The 17,081-nt window shown below is 36.7% G+C and overlaps 1 protein-coding gene across 11 annotated transcripts in view; it reads right to left on the bottom strand.

The window, feature by feature from the left end:
• Nucleotides 1-2,613: 2,613 nt before the first annotated feature.
• The window catches only part of LUC7L2 (LUC7 like 2, pre-mRNA splicing factor), a 56,071-nt gene continuing 41,603 nt past the window's right edge, over nt 2,614-17,081 (bottom strand). For all 11 annotated transcript variants that reach the window (XM_012767979.3, XM_012767981.3, XM_076006644.1 and 8 more), the window contains 5 exons: nt 16,800-16,976; nt 13,825-13,916; nt 10,750-10,779; nt 7,351-7,542; nt 2,614-3,880 (listed from right to left, as the gene is read on the bottom strand). In XM_012767979.3, coding sequence (XP_012623433.1) covers nt 3,703-3,880; nt 7,351-7,542; nt 10,750-10,779; nt 13,825-13,916; nt 16,800-16,976 — 669 coding nt within the window. In that variant the 3' untranslated portion in view covers nt 2,614-3,702. The remainder of the gene's footprint in view (nt 3,881-7,350; nt 7,543-10,749; nt 10,780-13,824; nt 13,917-16,799; nt 16,977-17,081) is intronic.

The raw sequence follows: 17,081 nt of genomic DNA, 5'->3' as shown, positions 1-17,081 counted from the left end.
TGGGGGAAGGCTCTTTAAGCAGCTCAGGGCAGCAGCTAGTTACCAGGTGAAGGGACTCATTTCAATGGTTTGACTTGGTATAGCCATAACAGCTGAATATGTGTTCCTTAGATATCTGTATTTTTTTTTAACTATGTAGTATTTCCTTGTATTTTTAAAGTTAAAAAACCTATACATGTTTTAATAATAATCACCAGCATTTATTTTAAAAAAACATGTATATGACCATTACATGAAAACCATTTTAAAAGGTACTTTTTTAAGAAAATTTTTTTAGAGACAAGGTCTTACTATATTGCCTACAGTGGAGTGCAGTGGTGCAATCACAGATCACTGCAGCCTTCAACTCCTGAGCTCAAATAATCCCCCTGCCTTAGCCTCCCAGGTAGCTGGGACTACAGGATTGCACCACCATGCCCAGCTATTAATAATTTTTTAAACATTTTTTGTAGAGATGGGGACCTTACTATGTTGCTCAGGCTCATTTCAAACTCCAGGCCTCAAATGATCCTTCCACCTCAACCTCACAAAGTGCTGAGATTATAGATGTGAGCCACCATTCCCAGCTAAGAATTTATTACCACATCAAATGGTAAAAATGTTTGTGGAAATTATAATGAATGGATGCTTGTCTGTGGCTCAAAAGGCCAATGTTGATAGCTATTATTAACATACTAAAATAGAATCTTAAAATGGAACTTGGCAAAGATAAATTAATTTTGGTTTTAGGCTTAATAATCAGAGGTAAGGAAGTCTTAAGTCTACTTAAAAATAGAGGCCTTTTCTCTCAATTTCAGTTGATGCTGTTGACACAGCTCAGCAAGTCAGCTTTGAGGGATTGCTTGATGACAGAAAAATGAAAGAGGCCTTACTGAAAGTAAAAACAGTCAGTGAGGCCGGGTGCAGTGGCTCCCGCCTGTAATCCTAGCACTCTGGGAGGCCGAGGTGGGAGGATCGTTTGAGCTCAGGAGTTCAAGACCAGCTTGAGCAAGAGCAAGACCCATCTCTACTAAAAAACAAAAATAGAAAGAAATTAGCTGAACAATTAATATGTATATAGGAACAAATAAATAATAGCCAGGCATTATGGCGCATGCTTGTAGTCTCAGCTACTTAGGAGGCTGAGGCAAGAGGACTGCTTGAGCCTAGGAGGTTGAGGTTGCTGCGAGCTAGGCTGACGCCATGGAACTCTAGCCTGGGCAACAGTGAGACTCTGTCTCAAACAAAAAGACTAAGTTTTCCGTTCTACCTCAGTTACCAGCTAACAAAGAAAAGTACCAAAAATTATGTTTGGGTCATGTGAGGTCTCGCGCCTATAGTCCTAGCACTCTGGGAGGCCGAGGAGGAAGGATGGCTTGAGGTCAGGAGTCCGAGACCAGTCTGAGCAGGAGAGACACCCCATCTCTACTAAAAACAGAAAAATTAGCCAGGCATGGTGGCGCATGCCTATAGTCCCAGCTACCTGGGAGGCTAAGGCAGGAGGATTGCTTGAGTCTGGGAGTTTGAGGTTGCTGTGAGCTAGACTTGATGCCATGGCATTCTACCCAGAGCTAGAGGGTCTGGGGAAGAAGAAAAAATTATGTGTGTATGAGAAAGCAATACTGAGATTTTAAGGTTATTCTAATTCAGAGTGTCTGGCCTGTCTCAAGGATGATTAATAAAAAATGTAGACTGCTTATTGGAAAGTCCAAATATAAGAAGTATCCAAGCAACCCATTTGTTCTAAAAGGATTTTTGAAAATCGGATGACTCATATGAAGCACCATGCACTTGAAGTGACCCACCATGGTGCACAGGCCCGATGATGGTGTGCTTCACTGGCAATCACTGCCCTAACAGAGCTATTGCTGCCCTCTTCTATCTGTATAGCCTAGATAGAACAGCTTGAAATCACAACTGTAGTACCAGCTGATAAAAGACATGAACACCTATATATTCCATTCTAATTACACAAATCTAATGAAACATATTTTTAAAATATGTTTTAGAGTTCAACCTCTAACTCCAGCTATGCCACTAACTATACTGGGGAAGGTCCTAGACATCCTTCCTTGCACCTGCCAGTTAACCCTTTTAATCTTACTCCATACCCCCAGGTACTAAATCCCAAGTGCTTGTAAGGATTAACAGCACAGACTACCAGTAACAAAGCAGATACAAAACAATTCCTCAGCACCCAAAAATAAAAGAGAAATGGGCCATTTATGCAGATGGGTCTCTAAAATTAAACTCCATATAAACTGAATGCATGGAACCACATATGGCAGCAAACCTTCAGTTAATGCCACACAGCTTGGTAAACTGGGGACTTGATGTGTGTCCTTTTTCGACATAAATCTGATTCTCACTAGAACAGCCTTAGTCTTAGTCTGTGTTCTTTCTTGCACATACACATAGGCCACTTGTCTCTGTCACATGGAATCTATTAAACTTGGGGCCCAAAGACATGAATAGTTCTTGAAAGGTGATCCTAGTTAACTATACTCATACATACTAATTTCATGACTTAATGAATTTTTGTTCCTCATTTTCTAGAATCACAGATGATATCTGCCAACTATAGTTTAATTCACTAGTGGGTATACAGCTCTTCAGTGCAGAAACTTAGTCTCATTATGTTGGATACATGTACACTATTTTTATTTAGATCTGTTGAATGAGAAGAAAACCAAACAAAAATACCCCAGACAACCCTGAAGTGGCTGGAATACAGTCAGCAAGGAGACCAGGTGGGGCAACAGTTCATCTGGAATCTTTGCAGGTACATATTTATTTCCTTTCGTGCCCTGCACAGTAAGGCACAGTTAATGATGTAACAGAATAGAGGAAATGCCCACAGCAAATAATTCTAGTGACAATGTACTAGACAAGTTAGTTTAATAATGGTGGCGATTGTTTTTCATTTTATTATTATTTTTTACAATAAGGGTGTAGCTTTTATACTCCACACACACAAAATAAAACAAGTGCTTATTACGAAAAAGTCCCTGCCCCCACCCCCCACAGAACATCCTGAACATAGCAATTCAATAGAACAGAAAAATCAAGACAAGTTTGATTTCAAAATTTCAATAAAAAAGCAAAAGTATGTAATGCGACAGCTGTTCAACTTCCAACTCTAAGTAGGCACCGTTAAACAAACACGAAACCCCAATATTATAAATTTCTCCAGCACACATTCCAGTATAAATGCTCTGAACTGTAATCAGCAAGTTAATAAAGGGAATAGAACCTTACTTAGAACAGAAGCTATATTGCTTCCCTGTCCCCTTTTCTCTTACGATTGGAGGGTGCAGGTATTATGGGATACAAAAGTCAGAGGAAGAAAAATTAAAAAGAACAATTCCAAAGCTGCTGCTGTTTAGACTAGAAAAGAAGATAGCATTTTACAAATGTTCAAAAAATCCCAAGGCAGGTAACACAATTTGTTCACTATCACTCCTACTTGAAAGAATAAAGAGATCAGTGTCTTATATAAAACGGTACTTTCAGAATTGTATTACAGGTTCACCAGAAACTATGGATGTAGTTTTAGGCTTCATCAAGGAAAACAGGTTCAGTTCAGATCAAGTTAGATACTGTCCATCTAGCCTAGCTGGATCGGTGTCTGGATCTGCTCACTGTCAACCTGAACAGCTGTAAACTAAACAATGTATGTAACTCCATAGGAAGCTTAAGGATTGAAGATATGTACACCACTAGTTAGATCTCCCCTGCTTCGCGCTCTTCAGAGCTCCGCCTGTCTTCTGATCTGCCATTAGCACTCTCATAGGACCGCTTCTTATCTTTTCGATCTCTGTCACGAGGTGATCTGTCTCTTGAACTCCTGTCTCTGTCACGTGATGCTAAGTCTTGGTCTCTGAATCTTTCTTTTGAGGATCTGAAAAATATTAATTTGAGGAGCAAAATATGTTGGGAAACCCAAAAACCCAAATGAAAGAATAGGATGTTAGGATATTGATAGCTGAAGATATAGAGAAGAATATACCCAAGACAGAGAAGTTAGTTTTCTGAGAGGATAGGTCATGACCCAAGTTGATAAGGAACTCAAAGATGGGTGAACACAAATAGCTGAGGGTCAAAAAGCATAAGGCAAATAATGACTCTCATTGTCTCAGAGACAACCACAAAGCTTCTCCAATTCATAAAAAAGGGTATGCAATATAAATATATAGCTTTAAAAAGTAAAAGGTATTATCAAAAATTTACAAAATAGAATAGATTCCAAATTGGAGGTCAATCAATGACTTAGAACAGAACAGGGGTAAGCAAACCTTTTCTGTTTGCTGTCTGGCCAGACAGTAAATATCTGAGGCGCTGCAGTCATATATAGTCTCTGTAGTAGTATACTTTCCTTTTTATCAACCCTCTAAGAACATAAAAACCATCTACAGCTTGTTTGGCTGTATAAAAACAGACTACGGGCCAGATTTGGCCTATAGGCCACAGTTTGCCAACACCCGACTAAGACAATAGAACTACTCAATAATATGGCTTAAATAACTATTTATTATTTCAAAAATCTGCTTTATTCCTCCCCTGAGTTAGCTCACTCAACCAACAGGGAAAAAAAAAAAAAAGAATAAAAGACATATAAAGATGCTCACACTGTACTAAATCTTGATTAACCATAACTATTAACAGTTTTGGTTACTACCTTCTCCATTCCTAATTTCAATATGAAAGGTAAATAATAACAAAACAAGCTCATATCAGAGATTTAATCAGAAGGAAAACAAAAGGATATTATGGGATCAGAATAAATATGGAATCTTCTACTTTCAACATCTAGAATGAATCAGTAACATTTATTTGGTTCTTTACGGGTGACACAGTACTTTTACATAATTATCTCACTTAACCCATGTTCAGAATTAGGATCTGAGGGTACTGACAAGAATCTGAATAATAGGAAAAAAATTAAAATACTACTATACTCAGTTTTAGAAATATAGTTGAGGGTAAAACAAAAAAGGCTATAACATTAAATAATGTCAACTTCGAGCATTCTACTGAAGGTTTTAATAAACTTAAAAGATATGTTAAAAAAATTCACAATGTGAGTCTAGCTAAGAATAAGGGTCCCAGAGGTCAGTAATAGTGACTGAAATACAACTATGAGATGAGAATCAACTAATGTTTTGTTGAGATTACAATGTCCCACTTATAAGCAGTTTCCATATACTATGTAACTGAAACTACCAATAATCCTAGTAAAGCAGGTACTTTTATTATTTCTACTTAATAGATGGTAGAGAGGTAGGAAATTAAGTTACTTGGCCAAGGCCATTGAACCCACGTAGTCTCACTCTGAAGTCTGCACTATATATGTCTGAACAGAGCAGAAAACTGCAAATGGTCCTTATTTACCATGGTAATTGTTGCCAGGAAAAGGTCACAAAAAAACAGTCTACTTTTATCAGACACCAGTATTTCACAGTAGGATAAGGAGAGGGGCAAAACATAAAAGGAATTTTCACCTGGAAAAATTAAACATGTAGCAATAACTTGTCATCTTATGTAATCACACGAAGTTTTAACAGCAATTATCTGCTAATTTTTGGTAAAAACAATGATGCTTTAAAAGAGAATAATTTGAATTCAAAGATGAAAAGTGATCTTGAGAAAAGCAAAACTTTTAATAGTTTTACAAAAATAATCCTCCTTGTGAACATGCTAAAATCTAAAACGTGAGGGGTGTCATGTAGTACGGTAGAAAAATTTCCCATACAACTTCATAAGTGCAGGAAGCACCAGGGGCTAAGATAACACAGTCTCAGACAAAGGGACTTCATGCCCATCCCCACCACCAATAAAGACATTTGAGTTCACTAACACCAGAAACAATGACACTTGGGCAGATCAACACAAGAAATTATCTAGACTTTCCATTACCTAGCAGGATGATTCTCAAAATTTAGTGTGCAGGCAAGCCTCAAAGAGAATTTTTAAAAAATGCCTATTTCTGAACACTGCATTAGGGTAGGTCCCAAAATTCAGTTTCAAGAGCATGAGACAAGTGGCCTACAACACACTATCCCGTACAAATTCCCTGATCATTCTCTGCATTTGCCTGTGACAGTCATTCTACGTGAAATCTTTTTCCTACCTGATTCTACCTATTCAAATTATGACTATTCAAGTTTTATCACTACCTGACACCATTTTTGATTACTCTAGTATTTCCCTCATCTAAACTCTTAGATCATTTATTCTATGACATATAGTTTAGCACTTTATTATATTTTGTTTTATACCAGTCTATTGTCAAAGATGTCGGTCCTGTGTTCTCACAGTGAACTTCATAGAGCAACTTGAATAGTTGTTCAACTATGTTATTACTGACTGTTAGTACAGTAGAAAGTATACAATTCTAATTGATTAAAGACATCTTAAGGACTACTTAGAACAAGGCTAGAATAGAAGAAATAAACAAAATATTGACATTCTATTAATAAACTCAGCTTATAAATGACTTCAGGGAATGGCTAGTTGAGAGTGAAAAAAAATAAAGATTTTTAACAGCTTTCTGTGGATTCTATTATGGACTTTATAATCCACAGAAAATGTACGACTGCTATGTACTAGATACTCAAAAAATGTTTATGCTTTAGCTGCTTTAGTTGTCAAGAAAAAGGCCATTTTAAGCATGGTTTGTGTTGCATAGATATTACCTGATTTAAGGGCCATCATGTGACCTGAGAAATTTTGGGAGCTTGGTCTTTATCGACAATGAGTGCTAAACTCCTCTACCAAACTCTAATCCTTTGTCCGTTTCTCAATAGATATTCAGGTCCTTAAACATACCTTACTCTGTGTCTGTCCCTTTTGAGATTTCTCATTATACCAAGGAAGTTTTATAGCTTCCATAAGATTCTGAATCTGCCCTGCCAAGCTAAAGGTATATAACAATGAATATCTATAGTGCAGATTAAACAAGACTATACTAGAATGTGTCTACTCTGAAAAAGTATACCAGTTCAAATAAGTCTAGAAAACAGTATTAATGAAAGGACTACTCAGAGCCCTTAATTTGCTACTACATATTGAAAAAACTGTAAGTATTGGTACCAAAAATTATTTGCCTGTAAAGAACTTTTTCCCAAGACAAGCAATAACCTCTGCACATACCAGTTCCAATTTCTTGCTTTGGCTCATAAGTATATTTTTTTCAGAACAAACCATATAATCATGGAAAAAAGTGTTTGCACACATACACACAAATGTGTACATATTACCAGATGCAAGTTTTAAACCAATAATCTATGCTCTAAACATAAGTAACATAAGTAAACAAACAACTCTAAAATATAAAGGTAGCTCCACATCCTCTGATCGCCACATCAATACCTCCTCTTGGATCGTTCTCTGCTCCTATCTCTAGAACTGTGCCGACTTCTCTGGTGGCTACGGCTGCGACTGCGGCTGCTGGAGCGGGACCTGTGGCGATGGCGCTTCTCCCGAGATTTGGATCGAGTTCTCCTCTTGCGTTCCCGTGACATAGAGCGAGACCGATGTCTGCGATGCTCTCTGGACCTGGATCTACAAGATGACAAGATTTGATTTCGTTTTTAGCTTCACTGGTAAAAAAAGAATACTATTTATGATAAATTACTACCTATCTAAATTAGAAAGGTTATGTAACCATAGAAGTAAGTTTTGAGTGCCCACAATATGCCCAGTTGCAGTGTAATCAAACACAGTAAGACAGTTCTCAGTTCAGGCAGCACATTATTTGGGAAGAAAAAAAACTTGTAAATATCATTTTAGACAACTTAAATTGCCATATATATATATATTTATTTATCTCTAATGAGTACACATCAAGTAGAGAAGGAAAGGACACTTCTGTAGCCTCGATCGGGTCACAAACTAAGTTGTGGGTGTGTTTGGTAAGGATAAGAAGGGCACACAGAGGACATAAACATCTGACAGAAAATGGGGGAAAATACACAAGCAATTCTCTTAAAAGAGTCACTTTAACGGTGATGGAAACAGTTCTCAACTGAATTGTGGTGATAGTTGCACAACTTTAAATTTACTAAAAATCACTGGCTTATACACTTAAAATGAGTCCGATGGCATAGTATGTAAATTATACCTCAATAAAGATATTAAACTTTTTAAAGTCACTTTAAGAATGTGATATTTTGGTCGGGCGTGGTGGCTCACACCTGTAATCCTAGCACTCTGGGAGGCCAAGGCAGGCGGACTGCTCGAGGGATTGCTCGAGGTCAGGAGTTTGAAACCAGCCTGAGCGAGACCACGTCTCTACTAAAAATAGAAATTAATTGACCAACTAAAAAATATATATATATAGAAAAAATTAGCTGGGCATGGTGGCACATGCCTGTAGTCCCAGCTACTCGGGAGGCTGAGGCAGCAGGATTGCTTGAGCCCAGGAGTTGGAGTTTGAGGTTGCTGTGAGCGAGGCTGATGCCATGGCACTCACTCTAGCCTGGGCAACAAAGTGAGACTGTCTCAAAAAAAAAAAAAATGTTTTCTCATAATTTGATATATTAATAGTAAGTTCAAAAGCATATTATACAAGTGATATAGTTTACAAACTGAGTTTATTTTCAAGTGATTATTTTATTATAAATAGCGTTTAAAAGCATTCAGCTTACATCAACATTATAGTCAAAGAAAGGTACATGTCATAGACTTAGCATCAACCACAGTTGAATATTTCCAAAAAGGAGCAGGAGGAAAAGAATATAAAACTCTCTCAATACGAGTTTTATCAAATGGTATTTTGTTTAACCACTCATTTTGAGCTATTATGAATCTTTCTTCCAATGCATAATTTTATTCATCTTTTAAAAAATTCCAGTTAATTATTCATCCATTCAAAAAATATTTACTGAGTACCTTCTACATCCAGTACAACTCTCTAGTATCAGGGAGACTGAACAGCAAATAAAATAAAGTCCCTGACCTCTTATGAGCTTACACTCTAGAAAGGAGTCTCTGCAGATATGGAAGCTATAAATAAAGATACGTTAGCTATGAATGAGATGGGAAAAAACCTCTAAAGGGTTTGAAGCAGCAGACTGACATGATATGGTGGTGTGTTTTTTTTTAAAGGGCTCGTTCTGGCCAACATGTAAAAATCAGAATGAGAAGGAGAAGGGGCAAGCACAGAAATAAGGCCAGTTAAGAAAGAGGCTCTTGTGATGTGCACCATCTGGGGGATGGTCATGATGGAGACTCAGACTTTTGGGGGGAGGGGGGGAAATGGGCATTTATTGAAACCTTAAAATCTGTACCCCCATAATATGCCAAAATAAAAAAAAAAAAAAAAAAAAAGAATGTAAAATATGCCATTAATAACTTTTAATATTGATATGATAAAAAGATAATTTTTATATGTTGGGTTAAATCAAATATATTATGATAATTTTATCTTCTTTTTAACTTTTTATTATAGCTGCTAGACAATTTTAAATTATATGTGTCTCAAATTATATTTCTATTGGATAGCATTAATATATATATGTTTATGATGCAGTAATATTAAAAGTAGTTCCTGAATTCAAAAAAAAAAAAAAAAAAGAAAGAGGCTCTTGTAATATCAAGGCAACAGGACTAGAATGGTAGAACTAAATTTCTGATGCAAATATCTAAAGATGTTCTTTGTACAAATACTTTATCATTTCAACAAAGGGACTGGCTTGTATTAATCTACCAGTAAAGAAGCAGTATCGTAATTTAACACATGAGCATAATTTTCCAACAAGCATGTTTCTACTTCTAAGCCTGGATCTGAGAAACAATAATATAAATCTGCTGACAAAACTGGTCCCATTTATTAATGTTATTTAGTTTTTTAGTGTTTTAAGCAAAAATACCATTAAAAGATTCTACAAAGTACTAAGGGTAGTATAGCTAATATAAACACAGGAGTTTTTTTTCTGTAACAAATGCTCTACTTTTTAGGGAAAGGTTCTTGGGTAATAGTTACTCTCTAGAGTTTAGAGTACTCAGAAGGTTTCAAAAGAAGATGTGATCTAAACAAGAAAAATGGTAGGATTTGGAAAAGAATGAGACGGCATTCCGAATGGGAATGGATTCATGAAGAAAGGCTCAACAGGAATGAGAATAGCAAATGAAGAATTGAGAAAGAACAAATAATGAAGTAGAACATGTTTGCCTAACTTTCCTAGACAGAAAAAATTTATCAGCAACTAGTAAAAACTATAAAGACTCCAAAAAGCCCCCAGATAATAACGCTGAAAGTCAAAAGAAAGTGTTATCTTTTTCTTTTCCTCAAGGCTATAAGTTCCCCTTTTAAAAATCAAAGTTTTTGTGATTACTGTACAAACAGCTGAGTAATAAACTCATATAAAGATTGTAGCATATACTAAACATTTTAGTTTCCCTCAACCTACAGTGGATCTCTCAAAAATTTATCTACTTGTGTTTTCAATAACTATAACCTCTAAGAATGAATTTTTAAAAATAAATCCTGTTACATATTTACTCTGAGCTACTAAAAATTTCAAAGAAATATTTTGAAATATTTTTAGCTTTCTCCTATAACTCCAGAGCACTGTATACAATTTTATACCAATCAAACTGTAGCTCGTGAATATCTTTTTTGAGTTTCTCCTCAAATAACAATGCTGAAAATTGAGCTACAATAGAAAATGAGTACTAATTTATTGTCTCAATTTTTACAAGATTTTTTAATCTATAAAAACCATCTTTGAAAAACACAGCTTTACTACTTATCTTGTGTATACATACCTTTTGGGATTCTTGCTATGTGATCGGGACCTAAAAAAAAATACCTATTTTTAGAAAAGTGATATAAATAAATTCTAAAGTGCAATGTGCTGTTATTATTGATTTCTAATTTTTATCTTAATTTTATAAATATAAAGTGTGTGCTAAGCAAAGTTTTTCAAAATGCACTACAAACTCTACAGATGTCTCCATGTTGCAAGAGCTCCCTTAACTCAGGACACCAGCTCTTAAAGATTATCTTCCTGGAAGAGTAAAACACAATACAGGTGGAGTATGTCCCTTATCCAAAAATGCTTGGAACAAGAATTGTTTTGGATTTCAGATTTTTTCCCATTTTGAAACATGTGCTATAATTACAGTGTTCCAATAAGCATTTCATTCAAGCATCATGTTGGTGCTCAAAAAGTTTCAGATTCTGGAGCATGGTGAATTTTGGATTTTTGGATTTGGGATGCTCAACCTGTACATCGCAACTACATAATTATCCAGAAACCACTTCTTCACAGGCTGGAAAAAATCTTTTTATATCTCTGTCATTTCTTTTTCTTCCCTTCTGGAAACAGTGAAATTTCTATGATCTCAAATACATACATTTTGGAGCTATGACCTAATACTATAATCCCTAGAATACCCAGCTCAATCTTATAACATCTGTTTCTTCACATAAAATGAGATACTCTGTTTTTGTAGTTTTTTGGTTTTCCTTGGTTTTTTGAGACAAAGTCTTGCTTTGTTGCCCTGGTTAGAGTGCAGTGGCATGATTATAGCTCAATGCAGCCTTAAACTTCTGGGCTCATGTGATTCTCCTGCCTCATCCTCCTGAGTAGCTGGGAATACAGGCACTTGCCACAATGCCTGCCTAATTTTTCTATTTTTTGTAGAGATGGGGGCCTCACCATCTTGCTCAGGCTGGTCTCAAACTCCTGGCTTCAACTGATCCTCCTGCCTTGGCCTCCCCCAAAGTGCTAGACAGGTGTGAGCCACCACACCCAGCCGAGAAACACCTTACATAATGCACTCTTCATATTTCCTAGTACACAGTTAATACTCAATGAAGAGTAATACTTAATATTTTGGTTATTAGGACACCACAGGGATTTTTGTGGATAACATTTATCATGGTTGGAAGCATGGCTTTGGGCTCAGCCAGATGTGAGTTTTAACTCTGGCTCTACCATTCACCATCTGTGTGGCCTGGGTAAGTTATATATCCTCCTTCAGCTTAGTCTGTCATTAGCAAAAAAGGATCAGTAACAGAAATCATACTGCAGGTGGGGGTTTGTAAGGATCAGAAGAATATAGCTAAATTCCTTATTTATAGTAGCTGGCATACAATAAATGCTCAGTAAATGACTGTGATTTCCCCCCCATTTATCCTTTTCAAAACCATAGTGCCAACCGGGCGTGGTGGCTCACGCCTATAATCCTAGCACTCTGGGAGGCCGAGGCGGGCGGATCACTCGAGGTCAAGAGTTCATAACCAGCCTCAGCGAGATCCCATCTCTACCAAAAATAGAAAGAAATTAACTGACCAACTAAAAAACATATATACAAAAAATTAGCCGGGCATGGTGGCACACGACTGTAGTCCCAGCTACTTGGGAGGCTGAGGCAGTAGAATTGCTTGAGCCCAGGAGTTTGAGGTTGCTGTGAGCTAGGCTGACGCCAGGGCACTCACTCTAGCCTGAGCAACAAAGTGAGACTGTCTCAAAAACAAAACAAAACAAAACAAAAAAACCATAGTGGGAATCCTATCTTGTGTAATTTTATACTATCTTCTAATTTCCTCATCTTCCATGCTTAGTTTCATTTCCTCAAATTCAGAGTTTTAAAATTTTCTAAACAATTTTGAAATAAGGTTACATTTTATAATCAATGTCAAAAGAAACTTGCCAGCTGGCAGACAAAGGAATAAGATGTAATGTACTTTCTTATCATCTACGATATGAAAGCACAGTCCTTTCAAAGAATTTTTGTTCTCATTTGACCGTCACCTCAACTGAATCTTAAACTGAGATTTCCAATGTTACTTAAAATGTCATTTATTTGAAGTGAAAGTTTTCTATTATTTAAAAAAATTCCATTTATATTGTCTTAAATATTACAATACTAGGCAACATTCCCGTATGGTCTTAGTGTACACAAGAGAAGAAGAAGATGAAGCTCTGGGGTAAATGAAAATACACACACGCACACCTCTCCCTCCAAAGAAGATTGACATCACTTATCCTAAAAAGGGAAGATATCCAAATGTAACTTTAATTTTGTCTTTACAATGACAAAAGCTTACCTGCCACAAGATATGTAACATAAAGTCTGTTTAAACTTCTTGAGATACTGAGTATAATATACTCACAGCTTGGAAGAAGCGAGCATGAACTATTCATGTACTATGAAGAATTAGGATTTTATCAATTAATGAATACTAATAAAAGCAGAATGTGTACATTTAGTTATTATTAAATTAATGGATATTTTATGGTTACGGCTCCCAGAATTGAGAAAATAAGGGGCCAAAGTTCAATGTAAAAAAAAATGAAACAAAAAACCTAAATCTTATATTAACACGTATATATCATAAAAACAAAAATATTTCTATGCCAACCTGATACAAACCTAGCCCAGTATGAAAAATTAAGAGGGCTAGAAAAAGGTTTTTTATAAATCTTATAAGACAAAGATATGAAGCATTCTTTCTTTATTCACTCTTCCACACATTTTGAAAGAAATTTGAAGAAATTAAATGGTCAATCTGGGGGATGGTCATGATGGAGACTCAGACTTTTGGGGGGAGGGGGGGAAATGGGCATTTATTGAAACCTTAAAATCTGTACCCCCATAATATGCCGAAATAAAATAAATAAATAAATAAATAAAAAGAAATTAAATGGTCAAAAGTTAATATAGTTATATAATTATATACTTGTATAATTCACATGGTAATATTTTTTCAAAGTAAGCAGAAATTTCCTGTGTCTCATAACACATTTACAACAATTAATATCTTACATCAATCATATCTCTTTTTAGAAACAAGGAGATTCAATTTCAAATACTTAAACCATTACTCCATACCTCCTCAGCTTCTCCCTTTCTTCTCTCTCCCTTTCTTCTCTTCGCTTCAGGCGTTCTTGGTTTCTTTTCTCCTGCTTCTCAGCTACAACTCTCTTAAAAATGATAAAAGTAAATGAGAAGGATATTTACTGGGTCCAATCTTAATCCTAACCTTTACTGTATCTGGTTTCCAATATAGTATAATTACCATCAAAATCTGTTTCAGGGGGGGTGTGGGATAAAACCTACCTATTGGGGCTGGGCTTGGGTGGCTCACGCTTGTAATCATAGCACTCTGGGAGGCTGAGGCGGGTGGATCGCTCAAGGTCAGGAGTTCAAAACCAGCCTGAGCAAGAGTGAGACCCTGTCTCTACTAAAAATAGAAAGAAATAAATTGGCCAACTAAAAATATACAGAAACAATTAGCCGGGCATGGTGGTGCATGCCTGTAGTCCCAGCTACTTGGGAGGCTGAGGCAGAAGGATCACTTGAGCCCAGGAGTTTGAGGTTGCTGTGAGCTAGGCTGACACCACGGCACTTTAGCCCGGGCAACAGAATAAGACTCTCTCTCAAAAAAAAACAACAAACCACAAAACAAAACCTACCTATTGGGTACAATGAACACTATTCTGCCAATGGGCACACCAAAAGCCCTGACTTAAGCATTATACAAGATATCCATGTAATAAGAACATTTGTATCCCCTTAATTAATATTTTAAAATAAAAAAATCTGTTTAAGAGCAATTCAAAGTATTGCGAGGTATAATTATTGATATTAGGTTTACAAGTCTGCTTTCTAAAATCTTTTCCCCTTTTGTGGAAAATTTCATATTTTTCCATGATTTTTTTTTTTTTGAGACAGAGTCTTGCTCTGTCACCCAGGCTAGAGTGCCATGACTCACAGTTAGAGGGCTTAGCTCACAGCAACCTCAAACTCCTGGGCTCAAGCAATCCTCCTTCCTCAGCCTCCCAAGTAGCTGGGACTATGGGTGCAGGCCACCACGGCCAGCTAATTTCTCTATTTTTAGTAGAGACAGGGTCTCACTCTTGCTCGGGCTGGTCTCGAACTCCTGACCTCAAGTGATCCTCCCTCCTCAGCCTCCCAGAGTGCTAGAATTATAGGCATGAGCCACCGTGCCCAGCCTCTGCGATTTTGTTATGACATTTCAAAATCACTTCTACAAAATTTTTGCCCTCTGAATGTTTTCCAGCACTATTTTGTACTTTTAAAAGAACATCAACTATTATAAATCACAATAAATTCCCATGCCCTGTGATTTCTAATATGATAATGTCTAGCATTATTTTGTACTTTTAAACAAACATCAACTATTACAAATCACAATAAATTCCCATGCCCTATGATTTCTAATATGTAAATGTCTTCACCTACTTCTACCTACCATTCTATTGTTGCTGCTTTTTAAAGATATAAGTAGGCCGGGCGCGGTGGCTCACGCCTGTAATCCTAGCTCTCTGGGAGGCCGAGGCGGGCGGATTGCTCGAGGTCGGGAGTTCAAAACCAGCCTGAGCAAGAGCGAGACCCCGTCTCTACTATAAATAGAAAGAAACTAATTGGCCAACTAATATATATATAGAAAAAATTAGCCAGGCATGGTGGCGCATGCCTGTAGTCCCAGCTACTTGGGAGGCTGAGACAGAAGGATCGCTTGAGCCCAGGAGTCTGAGGTTGCTGTGAGCTAGGCTGACGCCACGGCACTCACTCTAGCCTAGGCAACAAAGTGAGACTCTGTCTCAAAAAAAAAAAAAAAAAAAAAAAAAAAAAAGATATAAGTAAAATGCTAGAGTTCTATTGCTAGGCCTTTATCTGCAGAGACTCCCAAATAGGTACCACTTAGTTTTAACTTAGAGCTCAACGACCATTTGCTATACTAAAACTCATTTTGACTTTTAAAAAAATTGCTTGAGATCATCCCAGCTACTCAGAATACTAAGAGCCCACTGTTAAATGCAAATATGGAGACATCCCTGGACGTTTTCTAATTCCACATTATTTTAAAAGTAAAGCAATAGATCTTGTGTTAATTCTAGAGCTAATAATTACATACAAAGTGACTACCCAATGTTTTCCCATCTTGAGTCAGTTCTCAATTCATGAAAAATCCGCTACAGTGCCACAATTCTTATAAAGGTAGCCCTATATTGGCATTATTTTTTTGTTGTTTGGGAGACAGGGTTTTGCTGTCTCCGTGGTTTTGCTGCCACTCCCTGGCACAGTGGGATGATCATAACTCACTGCAACCTCAAACTCCTGGGTTCAAGCGATCTACCCACCTCAGCCTCCCAAGTAGTTGGGACTACAAGTAAGTGTGTGACTACACCCACCCAATTTTTCTATTTTTTGTAGAGACCGGGTCTCGCTCTTGCTCAGGCTGGTCTCGAACTCCTGGCCTCAAGCAATCCTCCCACCTCAGCCTACCAAAGTGCTAAGATTACAGGCGGGAACCACCACACCTGGCCTGATTATTCTTTTTATTAAGTAGGTTTCATCATAAATCCTTTCTGAAATGGGGACAAAAGCATAAAATAACTCTTAGAGGTTCTACAAACTTGTTTTAGTGAAGAACTGCAAAATATTTCACATAAATATTGGGCCCATTTTTTCAATCTTCCTATAAGTAAATATATTAATATTATATTGGCTTTATTGAAAAGAAAGATAACAAGATAAATTTCAGGGATTTATAGAAATTAATTAGTGCTGAAACCAGTTTGAGAGTTTCCTAATTCATATCACCATAAAATGCTACCTCCCAAAATAACAGGATGTTATTTAAAAGTCTACCTCTCAGACATCATTTACTAAACTAAATTGGATCTCCATTTATAATCCTACACCATTCAGTTTGATATGTTAACAGATACTAAACCTAACTGAATCACAGCCCAGAATATTGTATAAAAAGACAACTAATATAGATTAAAAAAAACACAAGTGGCTAAAATAGGATGAGGTGAGGGATACCAATGTACCTTTAATTCTTCAAGTTTCTCTCTTATTTCAATAAATCCCAGGTGCAGTTTACCCCCAAAATGATCAGCCAGTCGTCTGTCATTATCATGAAGACCTAAATAGGCAGAGCAGACTTCACAGACTCGAAGCTTCTGCTGTTGGAAACTGGAAGCTGGCATAGAATTCCGATAAACTTCCTGAACAAAAGTGACAAAAACAACGATCATAGAAACCTCATTAAGTCATACAATTAAATAAAATATACTATGCTTATACCAAAAATGTTTTCTAATGAATACACA

This window comes from Microcebus murinus, chromosome 9 (genome assembly GCF_040939455.1).
Source record: "Microcebus murinus isolate Inina chromosome 9, M.murinus_Inina_mat1.0, whole genome shotgun sequence".
In the NCBI taxonomy this organism is placed as follows: domain Eukaryota; kingdom Metazoa; phylum Chordata; class Mammalia; order Primates; family Cheirogaleidae; genus Microcebus; species Microcebus murinus.
The sequence above is the reverse complement of the archived record's forward strand: the minus strand, read 5'-3'. Positions and strand labels throughout refer to the sequence as shown.